Source organism: Hippopotamus amphibius, chromosome 12 (genome assembly GCF_030028045.1).
Source record: "Hippopotamus amphibius kiboko isolate mHipAmp2 chromosome 12, mHipAmp2.hap2, whole genome shotgun sequence".
In the NCBI taxonomy this organism is placed as follows: domain Eukaryota; kingdom Metazoa; phylum Chordata; class Mammalia; order Artiodactyla; family Hippopotamidae; genus Hippopotamus; species Hippopotamus amphibius.
This window is the reverse complement of record NC_080197.1, coordinates 31,773,005-31,789,141: the sequence shown is the minus strand read 5'-3', so window position 1 is coordinate 31,789,141 and position 16,137 is coordinate 31,773,005. Positions and strand designations below refer to the sequence as shown.

General features: G+C 42.5%; 1 protein-coding gene across 6 annotated transcripts in view; it reads left to right on the top strand.

Annotated features, from left to right (window-relative positions):
• Window positions 1-16,137, top strand: part of DNAAF9 (dynein axonemal assembly factor 9) — a 139,729-nt gene that overhangs the window by 65,020 nt on the left and 58,572 nt on the right. For 4 of the 6 annotated variants that reach the window (XM_057701121.1, XM_057701123.1, XM_057701118.1 and 1 more), the window contains 8 exons: window positions 1,149-1,230; window positions 2,204-2,240; window positions 7,791-7,878; window positions 9,049-9,125; window positions 11,079-11,123; window positions 11,490-11,535; window positions 14,004-14,115; window positions 15,618-15,706. In XM_057701121.1, coding sequence (XP_057557104.1) covers window positions 1,149-1,230; window positions 2,204-2,240; window positions 7,791-7,878; window positions 9,049-9,125; window positions 11,079-11,123; window positions 11,490-11,535; window positions 14,004-14,115; window positions 15,618-15,706 — 576 coding nt within the window. The remainder of the gene's footprint in view (window positions 1-1,148; window positions 1,231-2,203; window positions 2,241-7,790; window positions 7,879-9,048; window positions 9,126-11,078; window positions 11,124-11,489; window positions 11,536-14,003; window positions 14,116-15,617; window positions 15,707-16,137) is intronic. The other 2 variants (XM_057701122.1, XM_057701120.1) reach the window with 1 other exon arrangement.

Below are 16,137 nucleotides of genomic sequence, written 5' to 3'. Positions count from 1 at the left end.
CCTGCACTCCAGAGCCCACGAGCCACAATTACTGAAGCCCACACACTGCAACTACTGAAGCCCATGCACCTAGAGCCTGTGCTCCACAACAAGAGAAGCCACTGCAACGAGAAGCCCACACACTAGAGAAAGCCGGCATGCAACAACGAAGACCCAATGCAGCCAATTAAATAAATAAATAAATGAAACACATGACAACCTTTAGTTAGGGAAAATTTGGAAATCCAAGGAACATGTTTTGAGGAAATAAGCCTATTAACCAACAACTAGAATTAGGTACATGATTTTTCATTTAGGATCATGGCAGTGCTGGTCATGTTCACTATGGTATATTTTAGATTAGTCAGAATTAAATCTTTATTTCAAATCTATAACTTGGATTACAAAAAATCCCATGTATTCTCTTGTGACTTCCTTAAACAATGGAGTAAAATAGAAGGAATGAAGAGTTGTGTCATATTTAGCTGTTTTTAAGATACAGTGCTAATTTCCTTTCCTTTAGTTCTTGTGGTAGCATTTTTGCCTTTTGTACCTACTATCCTAGGAACCCTGATGAGATTGTTGGATTTTCAAAAGATACAAGGACATCCATTTCCATCTATACAAATGAACAACTGAGCAGGGAAGAAAAATAAGAATTTAAAAATTTAGAAGAAAAAAGAATAAGAAAAGAAAAATAAAAATAATCTAGAGAACTTATTTTCTCTTATGGAAGGCCTGTGTACAGAGATGAAATACAAATGAAGATGGGGACCTGGATATCACCTCTTTTCCTGAATTTGTAGCTGCCTTCCCACATCTGCATATCATGCCAACCAAGGTCCTCACTGTGAAAGTTCTGGACTAAATATTAATGATAGTCAAAACCCAAGCACATTTCGTCTTCTTTTCCTTCTAAGTTGTTAATTCTTTAGCGTCTTGGGCTGACCCAGCAGCAGCCTCAGAATGTAGCCAAAGTTAAAAACACATACAAGATACCTTTGGAAAAATAACAGTTAAAGGTGACCTTTTTCCCTCTGCATTTAAAAAATAATAAATAAGCTGTTGATAAAATAATGGGATTTCCATTAACTATACACTTTTTGTTTCTCTAACAGTACACACTTAAGTCCCTGCTCCTTTTTCACTTCTTTTTTTCTGACACCCAGGTAGTCCAGTGTGTTTCACCAAAGGGACCCCTTGCTTGTTCAAGAACATACTTTTTTGGAGCTACTCATGTTCCTTACTTGGGTAAGTCCATGTAAGTTGTCATCTCATCAACTTACCAATGAAAAGTTTCTCCCATGAACTAGAAGTGGACTGGGGATTTACTACTTTCCTTAGAAACTCATTTTGTAGCCTCTTATTCCCTCTCTGATTCCAAATGGGGAGTTGATGTGCCTAACACGTTTCCCACAGAGTGTATTTCAGGAGGAATAATTATCAGCTCAATATATGTTAGGTCCAATCATGTGTAAGACCATGTGCTTGGTATCAGAGGGAAGGCAAAGATGAGTCAGCTGTATTTGGAGATAGTAGGAGGAGATAGGGGCTGCAATGAGAGTTCGGATGACTCAGCCAGGTGCCTGTTCATGTGAGGAAAGTGATGAAGAACTATGGTAAAAGGGTACCCATAAGCTGGGAACATTGACAGGAGCAAGTGCTCCATGCTAAGGAGGCATCCAGAAAGGCTAGGCTGACTGAGGCTGTCCTTCTTGCTGGGGTAACCAGAAGCTACAGACGTCCAAGGACACATGGAGAACCTCTTGAATGAATGAGGATCCCAGGAGAGTACATCAGAAACCAGGTTTTCTCCTGAGCATTGTTACGTAAGCCAGAAAACTCTGAAAGAAGCATGACTTGGATTGGATAATTAAGGAGATGGAAAAAAAGAGGCAGAACTGAGCCTGCTTGCTTATACCTCCTAATTGAAAAAGTTAAAAATAAAGGCAAAAACATTCCAGAACCAAAGATTCCACGTGTCTTCTCTGGTGTTTAGTGGTGATGCTGAGTGGGTTGTCAAGGTCAGTGTCAGGGATGATGGTCTAGGAGGATACTGGCAGAAGCTAGGCTTCACTGTTGTTTGTGCTTGTACAGTATTTAACTCAAAAGAAAAAAAATGTAGTTCTTGACATCTTGAAATTAAGAAATTCTAGCCTCCTTGTGAAGTGTTTGCATCTCCTGTAATCTTGTCACATTCTTAATACGTGGTCCTCTTTCATAGGAGATGACAACAAGCTGTCCAAGAAAACTGAACAAATGTAAGTCTGCATTCCTATTACATTTTTTCTTTCTCACAGTTGAGTTACTCAGAAGTTGAGACTGTCCCATCTGCCTCCTTTTGAGCATTGGGTAGGACATTTGGTTTAAGAGGTGAGCAGAGGTATTTCCCTGGTGGTCCAGTGGTTAAGAATCCATCTTCCAATGAAGGGGACATGGTTTCAATCCCTGGTCGGGGAACTAAGATCCCACATGCCGCAGGACCACTAAGCTGGTGCCGCAACTTCTGAGCCTGTGCACCACGATGAAATATCCCACATGTCTCAACGAAGATCCCACATGCCGCAACGAAGATCCCACATGCCACAACCAAGACCCAATGCAGCCAAATAAATTAAATAAATAATTTTTTTAAAAAATGGTGAACAGAGCTGCGTAGTCTTCCAAGATGTCCCAGCCCGTCTCATCTTGAAGTCTCGGCTAGAGGCTCTGCCAGGTTTGCTGTCTGGTCCTCTCCAGAACTGAGAGACTTCCTACCTGCACACCCATGCATTTAAATGGCATAACACTTCTTTTTTTTTTTTTCAAAATTGTCTTAGCTATTCTTTTTTTTTTTTTTCTTTTTTTCTTTTTTTTTTTTTTTTATTATTTTTTGGGGGTACACCAAGTTCAATCATCTGTTTTTATACACATATCCCCATATTCCCTAACACTTCTTAATATATTTTCTGTATAGAGCATTTTGTATTAGGGGTTTTCCAAAAAATAAAACATCCCAAAACCCCTTGGTCGAATCTGTGTGAAACCACATCTGATTTAGGAGGTGTTTCCTCTGAATTTAACACTCAGGCTTATGGAACAGAGCTAGGATCTCAACCCAGGCCATGCAACTCTAGAAAGTTCCTAATGTTGACTACCCCCTGCCCCCAGTATAGCAGGTAACCAAAGACAGGAAGTAAACTTATTAATGCTTGTAGTAGTCTGCTTGGGCTACCATTAACAAAATACCACAGACTGGGTGGTTTAAACAACAGGATTTATTTTCTCACAATTCTGGGGGCTAGAAGTCCAAGATCTAGGTACCAGCAGAGTTGATTTCTGGTAAGGCTTCTCTCCTTGAGTTGCAGACCACCATCTTCTCAGTGTGTCCTCACATAGCTTTTCCTCTGTGCTCACATGGAGAGAAAAAAAGATCTCTGCTGTCTCTTCCCTTTTTTTTTTTTAATATTTATTTATTTTTTAGTTGCATCGGGTCTTAGTTGCAGCACACAGGATCTTTCGTTGAGGCACGCAGGCTTTTCATTGCAGTGCGTGGGCTTCTCTAGTTGCGGCGCATGGGTTCCAGAGTGTGTGGGCTCTGTAGTTGCAGCACGAGGGCTCTCTAGTTGTGGCACGAGCTTAGTTGCCCCACAGATGTGGGATCTTACTTCCCTGACCAGGGATTGAACCCATGTCCCCTGCATTGCAAGACAGATTCTTAACAACTGGACCACCAGAGAAGTCCCTGGTGTCTTTTCCTCTTATAAGGACACCAATCCTATTGGATTAGGGCCCCACCCTTATGACCTCTTTAACTTTATTACCTTTTAAAGGCCCAGCCCTATCTCCAAATATAATCACATTGGGGGTTAGGGCTTCCATATGAATTCGGGGAGGATGTAATCAGTCCATAATAATGCAGGAATTTCTGAATTCCATAAAGGGATTTTCCTTCAGAATTTTGACTGTAATAGAGTTCTCTTATTACCTAATTAAATATCCTAGCATGAACTAGTTAGGTCTGTGCTTCCCAATGGCTAACAGTGACAGGCCACAGAGAATCATTTAAGGATCTTTTTAAAAAGATACATTTCCCAGGCTATAGTAGTTCTCAGAACTACTGACTCAGAATCTCTGAGGTAGGACCCATAAGGCCCTGTTGGAAAAATATAAAGTTATATAATCACACTTGAAAATTTGAAAAATAAAGGGAAAAAATGATTGCCATAATTCCTCTTGTTTGACACCACCCATTAGTATCTTAAGGTGTATCTTTGTGTTGTTGTTTTTTTAGTTATACAGGTAGATTTTGTGTAGCTGTGATTATAGTGTGTATACAGTTTTCTTTGTGGGTTTTTTTTACTTCAGCATCAAGTCAACCACATCCTCCTATGTTGTTGGATATGTATAGTCTTGCTTTGTACCTGCTTGTGTTTCCATGCCAGCTGTGCTTAGCCATTGCCCTGGATCCTCATTCTAGACCCTTAGACATTTTGCCTAAAACAAATCCATTGGTGCTTTACTTCAGGAACTGGTATTGAGAGGTGCTTGGGCCCACATCACATGACTTGTTAAGTCACAGGGCTGGTGGAACTGGTGGCCTAATGGAGTCTTAGTGAAGGCAACAGCAGCGCCATTCAGGCATAGAGTAGGCCCTTCCCTAATCATGGGTCTCAAGCCTCCCGTCCAGGCCTTGTTATGAGTCAGAAGCCAGGTAGTTTTGTATTCAACTTTAGTCTGAGGGTCTATATAGGAGAAAGCCAAGCAGGGGGTTGACCTGACCAATGTTGGTATTGTGTGATGTTTGAATTAAGCTGGGTGAGGGAGGGAGGAAGGGTATCTTTATATGTCTTTGGCTTTTATAAAGCTTCACTCTTAGTGTCGAGATGTGGAGGAATCTTGTCATACCTGGAAGTGGCCAAGCTCTTTGGCAGTGTCCTTGTCAGGCACCTTCCTACCAGGATGTACCCCTCTGCTGTGGCCTGGTCAACAATCTTTAGGTTATATTGAACCTTGGAGCTGTCATTTTGTTATGTGTTCTACTCAACTCATATCTCTTACCTGCAATGCAGAGGTGTGGTGTGGCCAAGGAGGAAATTGAAGGAATTGGCAGTGTGATGTGGCACAATGAAAAAGCACCAGGCTGAAAGCAGACCTGAGTTCCTCTAAAGGCCCTACTTGTTTCTTCTGTAAGATGAGAGTATTAGACCAGATCATTTCTGTGTTCTTTCTGCTATCGAAGTCCAAGGCTCTTCTTGCCGCACGACAGGCCAGTAAATCAGGAGACCAGGTGTTGAGACAAGGAATAGGGACTTTATTCAGAAAGCCAGCAGAATGAGAAGATGGCAGACTAGTGTACCCAAAAAACCATCTTATGAAGGTCTGGGTGCTAGTTTCTTTTATAGAATTAGAGAGGGAGATGCGGTGAGGAAGTAAAGTAAAAAGGCCATTTGTCTTGCAAAATATCTCCTAGCTTGGCCGCGTTGGGGAGGGGATGTGTTAATTTCTTTTTTTCTGCAGCCATTCGCAGGTGGGCAGGGTCAGAATGTCTGAGCTGAAGAAAGGCCTTTTAGTTTAACAGTCAGGCAGAGGGACAGCGTTCCCTGTGCCAGGCCATTATGTGTGCTTACAGCTTAGACAGTGATTATAATAATAACAAAAGCAACAGAAAGCAAAGGTTAAAGTAAAAGAAACAGAACCAACATGGAGTCAGAATTTGCCCTTCCCTGTTACAGAACTCCTTTTACCTTCCTTTACCTGTTACAGGATTCTCAGGCTTAAAAATAAACATATTCTTAGATAAGGCAGTTACTTGCCAAACACCTCTCTTGCCTTTCGAGGCCTTATGGATGAGCTCCTTCTCTCTGTAATTATCCTAATAAGACCCTGCGTCTCCTTCCCCTAAGGCAGTGGGTCTCAACCAAGGGCAATTTTAGCGCATCACTCCCACCAGTCCCTCCCCAGCCCTCCACTGCCAGGGATGTTTGGCCGTGTCTGGAGACATCACAATTGGGGGTACTACTGAGAGGCCAGGGATGATTCTGAACATTCTATAATACACAGGACAGACTTCTCAACAAAGAATTAGCTGGCGCACAATTCAGAGGTTGAGAAACCCTCCCCAAAAGGGAACCAGACTTGAATTTTCTAGGAATCTTCATGGCATTCCCCATCTGGCAAAAAAAAAAAAACAAAAACAAACCTTCTTTATCCATTCATCTGTTGATGGGCATTTAGGTTGCTTCCATGTCCTGCCTATAATACAATGGAATATTATGCAGCCATAAAAAGGAATAAAATGGAGCTATATGTAATGAGGTGGATGGACCTAGAGTCTGTCATACAGAGCGAAGTGAGCCAGAAAGAGAAAGACAAATACCGTATGCTAACTTATATATATGGAATCTAAAAAAATGGTACTGATGAAACCAGTGACAGGGAAAGAATAGAGATGCAGTTGTAGAGAACAGACTTGAGGACACGGGGTGGGAGGCAAAGGGGAAGCTGGGATGAAGTGAGAGAGTAGTATTGACATATATACACTGCCAAATGCAAAACAGATAGCTAGTGGGAAACTGCTACATAAAACGGGGAGATCAACTTGCTAGTGGGTGATGACTTGGAGGGAGGGGATAGAGAGGGTGGGAGGGAATCGCGGGAGGGAGGGGATATGGGGATATATATATAAATACAGATGATTCACTTTGTTGTACAGCAAAAACTGGCACAACAGTGTAAAGCAATTATATTCCAATAAAGAGCTTTAAAATAATTAATTAAAAAACAAAACAAAACCCTTCTTATAATGACTTTGGGAAGTGTGAAGTCAGATAGGAAGAGCAAGCTTGGGCAGGGGCAGGGGATGCTTCCCCTCAAAATCATTATTCTCTAGATCAGGTAAGCTATTTAGAAAGTTGTCCACGGCTGTTAATTTGCATTTAGAGACTGTCATACAGAGTGAAGTAAGTCAGAAAGAGAAAAACAAATATCGTATGTTAACACATACATGTGGAATCTAGAAAAATGGTGCAGATGAACCTGTTTGCAAGGCAGAAAAAGAGACACAGACGTAGAGAACAAACGTATGGACACCAACGGGAAAAAGAGTGGGTAGGATGAACTGGGAGATTGGGATTGACATATATACACTAATATGTATAAAATAGATAACTAACGAGAACCTGCTGTATAGCGCAGGGAACTCTACTCAGTGCTCTGTGGTGACCTAAATGGGAAGGGAATCCAGAAAAGAGGGGATGTATGCATACATATAACTGATTCACTTCGCTGTGCTGCAGAAACTAACGCAAGATTGTAAAGTAACTATACCTCAATATTTTAAAAAAAAAAAAAAAAAAAAAGGGCATTTAAGTGGAGCTGATCTCCTCAATTGGATATTCTCGTTTGCCTCCTGAGGGCTGCCACCCTGAGGTTCCAGTAGCTAGCCCTTAGCAGGCCTGGGGAGGAGACGACTTGAAGGTGTGGTGTGGTTGGTTCCTGGAAAAGCAGCAAGTCTGTGTCATGATACCTTTCAGGTCCTCGTAGAGGGTCGTGGAGCCGACATAGTTTTCTTCTGTTGGATCACAAACAGGGAGGGCTGGTCTGTTGAGCAGAATTAAGAAAAGCTGGTTCTTATCATGGTTTAACAAGAGCAAAGTAAAAATTGGAATGGGGCACATAGCTTTTAAAAGGTGTAGAAATCAAGTCCTGTTTTTATACTTTTCTCATTCTGTTTAAAAAATCAGTTTCTTAGAGAATATCATTTATGTGCATGCAGCTTTTGATGAAACCTTGTGATGCTGTAGTTAACCCTTTATTTTTTGTTTTTAAAGTAGGCTCTTGTCACAGGTATATGCTGCTGTTATTGAGGCTGTTTTGGCTGCCATTGCATGTTATGCTAAAACTTCCAGTCTAACAAAGGTAATTTAAATACCGCATTTCACTTTCCTTAGTAGTATTTTAATGTGAAACTTCTTATCTATCTGCTTCTTTCCTTTGGACACCTTACAGTACTTAATTTTGTGCGTGAGCTTGGGCACCAAAGAGATGCCTTTAGAGTGCTGAGCTTGTGATATCTGGGACCTGCCGTTGTCATGAATGACAGCTAATCAGCGCTTCTTTGTAGATGTCTTGTTAAAGAAAAAGCATTCTGTAGTATATTGTCTTACTTGGTAGTTTTTTAAAAGGCTTTCAAAAGTTAAAAAATAAAGGAAAATATAGATTATTCTACTGTGAATTTTAATAAAGTTAGAGAAGTTTGTTTTGGCCTACATAGTTTGATTTCCTATAATTCTGTGTTTTAAAAAATTAACTAAAGATAAGAAAATCTGACTTGCCTTTCCTAGATAGGCACGTGTTCTCTTTCTCTGACCATTTACCTCCTTGCTGTTTTGTGGTTAGCCTGCCATGCTGAATTGGATTCTATATCTGACCCAGTAACAGATGAGAAGAGTTGGCTTGATGCCTCCCATTGCCAGTAGGACCTTTCCTGAAGCAAACCATTTGACATTGGAAAGGTTGTGTTGTAGATATCAAAGAGACTGTAGCCTAATCACCAGCTCCTTGCCATCTCCCCTCCTCACTGAACTTGAATCCCCCAATACTTGGGATTTCTCAGCCCTTTAGCTGAAAGCTTATGCAAAACAATAGGCTATTCTTCAGTATCAGTTCTGCAGCTTTGTTTTTTAACTGATTTTTTATAACTTATTTATTTTAATACACTTAGCATCTGGGCAGAAACACTGAAGGCAGTGATCCCTCCCACAGGGCCAGAGGAAGGGGGGAGAAAGCACTTTTTGAGGCATCACAATGGCACCATCCCAGCTGGTTACAGGTCACCAGATCAGGTTCCAGTGCCCACCTGCCTGAATGAAGTGTTTTCATGTGAACCCAGCCTGAAGAAAGCAGGCACCTGTTTCCCTAACAAGATGTTTTCACTTTAATCTGTTGATGTATGTAAAGTAGTCACTTAGAGGGGATGGGCACAGTGTTCTCCTGGCCATGTGTATAAAAGGGCCCTTCCTATCAGCTAAGTGTAGTCTTTCCTGCTGTGATAGCTAATTGTCTCTGTTTTGTTAACTGATTTTACAGGCCAAGGAGGTAGCTGAGCAGACCCTGGGATCTGGGTTAAATTCCTTTGAGCTGATGCAGTTTAAGGCAGCCCTATGGTAAGCAATAGCTGATATTGTCTACAAAAACTTTTCTTTAATGTTTGTGTTTTAAAAAACCCTTTTCTCCTTTGTATTTGATATTCTGTCTCCCCTTTGAGAAATGTTCCAGTAAATCAATAAGATATATGAAGGAGAGTCATTCATGATCTGGGGTTGAGAGGCCAAAGAGCCAAGGATGGAGGAACAGTTTGAGAGTCAGACACACTGACTGAGGCTGGAATGGGAGGCAGATCAGTGCTAGAAGCGACAGAGCTGGGTTTGGAGGTTAGAAAGATGAAGCTGGGGGCGTGGGTGGTGAGGTTTGTTAGGGTTAGGGGCCCTGGGCACGGGAAGATGGTCACTGCTTAGAATAGAGTTGCCCTGGGCCTCATCTGCCTCAGATGGTGGAAACCCCTGAGCCTGGCCATGTCTCAGGGTCTAGAAGGTCTGGGAATTTGGCTTCCTGGCAGTCTTGCCATTACACATCTCCTGGTGTATCACAGTGGATCTCTGTGTAGTCTTTGTCCATAGCTAAACCTTCGTGAACCCACTCCACTCAGCCTTCTGTCCCATATGAGGACCACTTGGTGTACTTTTCTTGCGAAGGAGACAAAAGACATCAATATCAGAGTTTCTTTAAGAACTCTTCTGGGATGTGCCCTGTGGTACCTCAGCTCCATGCCCCACATTTTCTTACATCTGCAGCCCTGGGCAGTGAGAAGCAACATTTGGAAAGCTAAGTTAGTTAATGATCTAATAAGAAGAATTCTATTGCTGCAGCTCCAGGAGTGTAGGAAAGAGCCAAAACTCTTTGTTGCAAAGCTTTAGGCTTGCTTCAGGTTTCTTTTCCTTTCTTGTGGGTCTTCTGAGTCTTGTAGCTCTGGCCATGAGAGGGAAGGGCTAGAGGAAATTTGGTCCCTTAGGGCTGAGTGCTGACCTGCATCGTCTGTTCCTGGCAGACATGAGTTTAAGGGAGCTCCTTTGCTTTCCAGCTGTGTGACCTTGGGCAAGATAGGGAGCTCTCTGTGCATCTTTTTCATCATCTTCCTGCCCTGTAGAGTGATTGGGCACGTGAATGGTAGCTGCTGTCTCATTGGATTCCCCTCTGTTACCATTGGCATGGCTGACAGGGCCATTCCATTCCTCTTATGCTCAGGGCCTTGCCTAGCCCACTCTGCCTTTCTAGAGCAGGCCACCTCTCAGTCCCACGGCCTCCTACACATGGGGTGTACCACCCTGGCTGGAAGAAAGAACAAGGAGAGGATACCCAGGCAATAGGAGGAGGGTCTTCCAGGGCCAGTCCTCCACCCTAGAGCCCCACTTTCTTCTCTCCACATGGTCACTTCCCTCAAACTACATTTGATTAGCAAATCTTCTCCCAAGAGAAACATGGGAAGTTAGCATATGACTGACCAGTACTTGTTAAGGCAAAAAATGAAACTTAATTCGATTTAGAAATTTTCTCTTACAAAGAGAGTTGATGCCAAAAGGGTTTTCTGGTTACTCCTCAGTTCTGAAGCCCTGACCATGCCCATTATTACACAGCAGTTGACTGTGGGTAGCAGTCTGGCTCTGAGCAGGGATGGCGGCTTGACTGTAAAGGTGGTGAAGAGGAGGAGGATCAGGAGAATATGTCAAGGCTGTGGGCCAGTGGCCTGGGGCAAGTAGAGGTTTACTCTCAATCCGCTGTGGACAGTAGGACAGTAGTCACATAGTTCTCTCCTACTCTGCCCAAGAGTCCAGATAGCCCTGAGAATCTGCACAGAGGCAGGGCCATGACTGGAGTCAGACAGTGGCCCTACGTTTGCTGATGGCATGGTACCCTAGGACAGGTGAGAACAACACACACCTCACTGGTGGCTGTGAGGGCCCAGCACAGGTGCACTGCAGTGGCAGGTGTCTGGGGAGGATGCCAACACAGTGGTCGCAAAAGCAGACTGACTTTTGTTTTATTCTGTTTTGGGTCTACAGCTCCAAGATGGCTTTTCATATACATGCTGTGAATAATCAGGGAAGGTGAGTATATGTTTATGGTATGTCCTTATTTGCGGCAAGTTTTAGGAGCAAAAGAAGAGTGGCTACCTTGTAACTGCTGGCATGGATGGCCTTTTCACCCTTCCACACCCGGCAATGGCATCACTCCAGGGCTGGGCTTGGAGGTGGCTGTGCTCAGCTGTGACCCTCTACCCTGAATGCATCCCTGAAATACTAGGGTACAGTGGCGAGTGTACCTAATTCCCTCCAAGTGGAATTCTGTATACATGCAACCCAGTGGTTTGAAAATCCCTGAGAGAGATCTGGGTGTGTGAGTTGCTTCCAAGTTGAAAAAAAGAGAACATTGTAAATTTAATACATGTCTGTCTCATCAATTTCCTCTTCTAGAATTGTGCTGCTGGATGGTGAAGATAGCCTGTACTTTGTGAAGACGGTAAGCAGAGCTGTTACAGGTCAGCCGGCAGGGAATGGCCTATAGAGGACATCTACAAGGGGTGAGGTAGGAGTGGGTGGGAGTCTTAGGCAGCCCACCCCTTACCTGAGAAGACTAGTTTACTTTCAGGACTGTTCCAGCTGCAGTGGTGGTGAGCCTGTGCTTTCTGAGGGTGCCCAGGCAGCTCTACCAGGCTTATCACATTCACACTCCCATGTCTGGGTGCCCCTTGGGGGCACAGTCTTAGCTGGGGGCGGGGGGGACGCTGGTAAACACCTCTTCCTGAGGTTAAGAAGGCTTCCTCTAAGTGGCTGAGATCACATGGAAATAGGAGCTGAGGACAAGCCTACCTCAACACAAACCAAGTTTTCAGTGGCTTCTCTGCGTTCCAGGGCCTGTGTTGATGCCCTTATTTAACAGGAGTTGTGAAAAATAGAAACAAACCAATGTTAAAACAAAACAAAACAAAACAGGGGCCTGAGTCTCCTGTGAAGTGGGGTAGTCAGATCAGAATTTTCTTACCTGTGTGCTGAGGGCAGAACTGATGGGCCAGGGAAATGGGTTTAGAGATGCAGAAATACTGGTCCCTGGGGTGAGCTGGCATGGTCTTGGGGAGCCAGGGTTTCTAGACCAGTTGCTCCCAGCCACATCTGAATCCTCTATTTACCCCAGTGCATCCTGATACGAAGAAAATCGGCAAGCAATGCATAAGAGGATGGTGGACATCCAGCCAAGATTCTGGTTGTAGTATGTGTGAATACAAGTTATACCTTGAGTCCATTCTGTGGCTACTGCCTGAACCTTAATTTCAGTGAGCTTTTGGTCATAGGGAACTGGGTGGGCAGGTGTGGATGACTTGGTGCAAACGCATGCCCACTGCCATCACCAGTAGACAGGCGGTAGTGTTATCTCATCTTCTGTATGGAGAGTAGTACAACGTGGGTAATTTTTTAAGGTTGTAAGTAGTTCCTGTTTTTATAATGTACCTTCTCCTTGTCTCTGTCAGCATTTTGTATTGATGTTCTTTTAGAACTAATTGAGACTTTTTTATGACATTATTAAGACACTGGGAAATGCTTTCTGATATCTAAGTAATAATACTTTGTCTCCTTGCTGGACTTTAGATGCCCTGACTTCTCTTCTTAGACTCTCAGTGGTCTGGAAGGTGCTTTGCACTGGAGTAGGTGATTAGGAGTCCAGTAGAATCATACTACTGTGTGAAGTACACATTCAGCAGCAGCTAATCAAAGAGGAAAGAAAAGATAGGATGTCGGTCCTTTCTGTCCAAATCCTGTCCTCTCTTTCAGGCAGAGATGAAGTTCTGCCTCCTCCTAATCATTGTCACTTAAGAGGAACCATGTAGCCCAGGAAGGTTCTCTGTCTTCAGATACTCAAAATTCTTTGAAACAAATTTAGATAAACCTGCTAGTTGTCGTGCCTAATCAGAAAGTTAACTAAAATATAAAGCCTACCTGTCACTTTTGTACATTCCTTTATCATGCAAACATGGACGATTAAAGACTTTATCTATGGTTTTTTTCCCCTTTCAACTCTTCTGCCATCTTTTTTTTATTTGAGAATCTAGCAATCCCTTCAAGAGGCCTAGGTCTTTTGTCTCTGTCCTGAGGGTAGAGTAGGGGTCCCATACGAGGACAACAAGGTGTGAAAATGAGTTCTGGCTTTAGGAGCTCTGACCTGGCCATTCGGCAGTGTCAGGCCAGGAGGGGCAGCGACTGGGAGGGCTCATCATGCACCTTACCCCATGTCCCTCGCCAGATCTTCACAGTCATCTCAGACTCTACCACTGGCTTGTACCAATTTCTGCATTTCCTCTGCTAGATTCGCTTCAGAATTATTCCATTTTCACTAGTTTTTAACTAAATTATAGCCTTACCAGCCATTCAGGAGCTTTCTCTGAGTTGCTGCAGTTTTTTTTCTGGCCTACTGAAGCCTCTATTTTTATTTGTCTTGGCCATAAAAGCTTGGCCATAACAGCTTTCTCTTAATTTTTTGGTACTGAAAGTATTTGCGTGTTTTTACATGTACCCAGAAATATCCATGAAGACATGTATCCCCCTGTCCATATTTGTTCAGAACTTGAGTCCAAACCAAACAAGGAGCGGTTGAGCGTGTGGACACACTGGGATGTGACAGTGGTCACAGTTAAGAAGGAAGGCTGTTCTAGTGCCTTTTAGGGACGATAAGCAGTTTGAGGGAATTTACAGAAACATAAAGGTATTCTTCTAGCCCAAGTGTGCCTCTGCCCAAGGAGCAGGAAGCCTGGGTGATCCTGAAGTCATCTCCCAGTCTGAGATATATTTCATGATAACTTGAGTTTTCCTTTGAAATTCTCCAGTATTCTTTTGCCATGTGCCTTAGTATTTTGTGGGCTTTGTCTTACAGGTCTTTGCCTGTACATTTAGGACGGACAACTAACTGGTCTAACTCTGTTTTCTCATTTGATACAGGCTTGTATGACCGTCTATGACATTCCTGACTTGCTGGGAGGAAGGGGGTGCTTAGGATCTGTGGTCTTCTCAGAGTCCTTTTTGACATCTCAGATCTTAGTTAAAGAAAAGGGTAAGTGTATGTTGTCTTTGGAAAGCAAAACTTGAACTTGTTTATATGTATATATATATATATTTTTGGTAAAATAAACCATAAACTAAATCAAAAGACCAGCAATAAACTGGTAAAAATATTAGAATACTTACAGTAAACAAAGGGTATATATCTTAATTTATGAAGAACTTTTACAAATTGATAAGAAGACAAGCTACCCAATGATAAATGGACAAAAAATATGAGCAGGCAGTTTACCAGAGTGGAAAACAAAAAAATTTTTTAAATATATATTTTTTAATGTTTATACACATACACACACACACACACACACACACACAACTGACCCCTGAACACACGTTTAAACTACACAGGTCCACATATACACAGATTTTTTTCAATAAGTACATACACATTCCATGGTTGGTTGAATCCGTGGATGTGGAACTATGGGTACAGAGGGCTGACTATAAAGTTACATGTGGATTTTCAACTGTGCAGAGGGTCAGTGCCCCTGACCCCCACATTGTTCAAGGGTTCACTGTATGTGTATGTATATATATATGAATATGTACAGCTTTAGTAGTAGTCAGGAAAAAAGCAATTTGAAATAATAATTAGATCTGTTTTTTTATCCATTATGTTAGCAAAAAAATCTAGAAAATGATAATATCCAGTGCTCATAAGATGAGCTTGATAATGTTTTTTTTTAAACTCTTTATTGTAATATAATTGCTTTACACTCTTGTACCAGTTTTTGAGGTACACCAAAGTGAATCAGCTGTATTTATACGTATATCCCCATATCCCCTCCCTCCCGTGACTCCCTCCCACCCTCCCTGTCCTGGCCCTCTAAGGCATCACCCACCATCAAGTTGATCTCCCTTTGTTATACAGCAACTTCCCACTAGCTATATATTTTATAGTTGGTAGTGTATATATGTCTATGCTACTCTCTCACTTCATCCTAGCTTCCCCTTCGCCCTCCCCTCCAACCCCATGTCCTCCAGTCCATTCTCTGCATCTGCATCCTTATTCTTGCCCTGTCACTGGGTTCATCAGTACCATTTTTTTAGATTCCATATATATGAGTTAGCATACGGTATTTGTTTTTCTCTATCTGGCTTACTTCGCTCTGTATGACAGTCTCTAGGTCTATCCACCTCATTACATATAGCTCAATTTCATTCCTTTTTATGGCTGAGTATTGTTTGGTTTTTAATATATACACCTGTACTACCTTGACGAAAATTAAAAGTATAGGTAAAAAGGACTCTTTTATTTAAATGTGTATTTCTATTTGTCGTAAAAAGAATAGAGTTAATCACATGGGGAAGCCTTTCTCCATCCCCTCATTAGACTCCCTGTCCCCAGATGAGGAAGTTTTCATTTTGCGAAGACATCAGACTTTGTATACTAATAAGAGGAGCCCTCACTCCTGAGAAGGGGAAGCAGTCTGGGGCCTACAAGGTGGGCTCTGGTGGTGGGCAGTAACCGGCATGTCTGTGGTCTTCCTGCAGATGGCACTGTTACCACAGAAACCAGCTTCATAATCCTGACAGCTGCCATACCCAGATTCTGCTCCTGGCTGGTTAGTGTCATTCATCAGGTGAAAGTGGACATAAACGTGGAGAAACTGGGGGGAACGTTTAAGGAAGCGCCTCTTCATTGGGTCCCTGGTGGAATATCAGATCCTGACCTAGCGACTGTTCAGGAATAGAAGTTTTATCTCTGCTCTTTTTCTTTATACAAACGAATTTAGTTTCTTTAACTTCCTAATAATCTTGGAAAAGTTCCAAAAGAAAGGAACTAAAGTATCTGGGTTCCTGTTAAATTGTGAAAGGAAGAAATTAATACCCTCATTTTACAGATGAGGAGACTGAGGTTTAGAAATTGACCAACCTATCCAAGGTCACACAGAAAGTGAGAAGTGGTTCATGTGCTCCCTCTTCTGGTGAGAGTAGTTGCTGCCAAATTTTTACAACCACGTCTCTACATTTGGAAAGGTCCCATCTTCATCTGTGGGACTTGGTCAGAAAT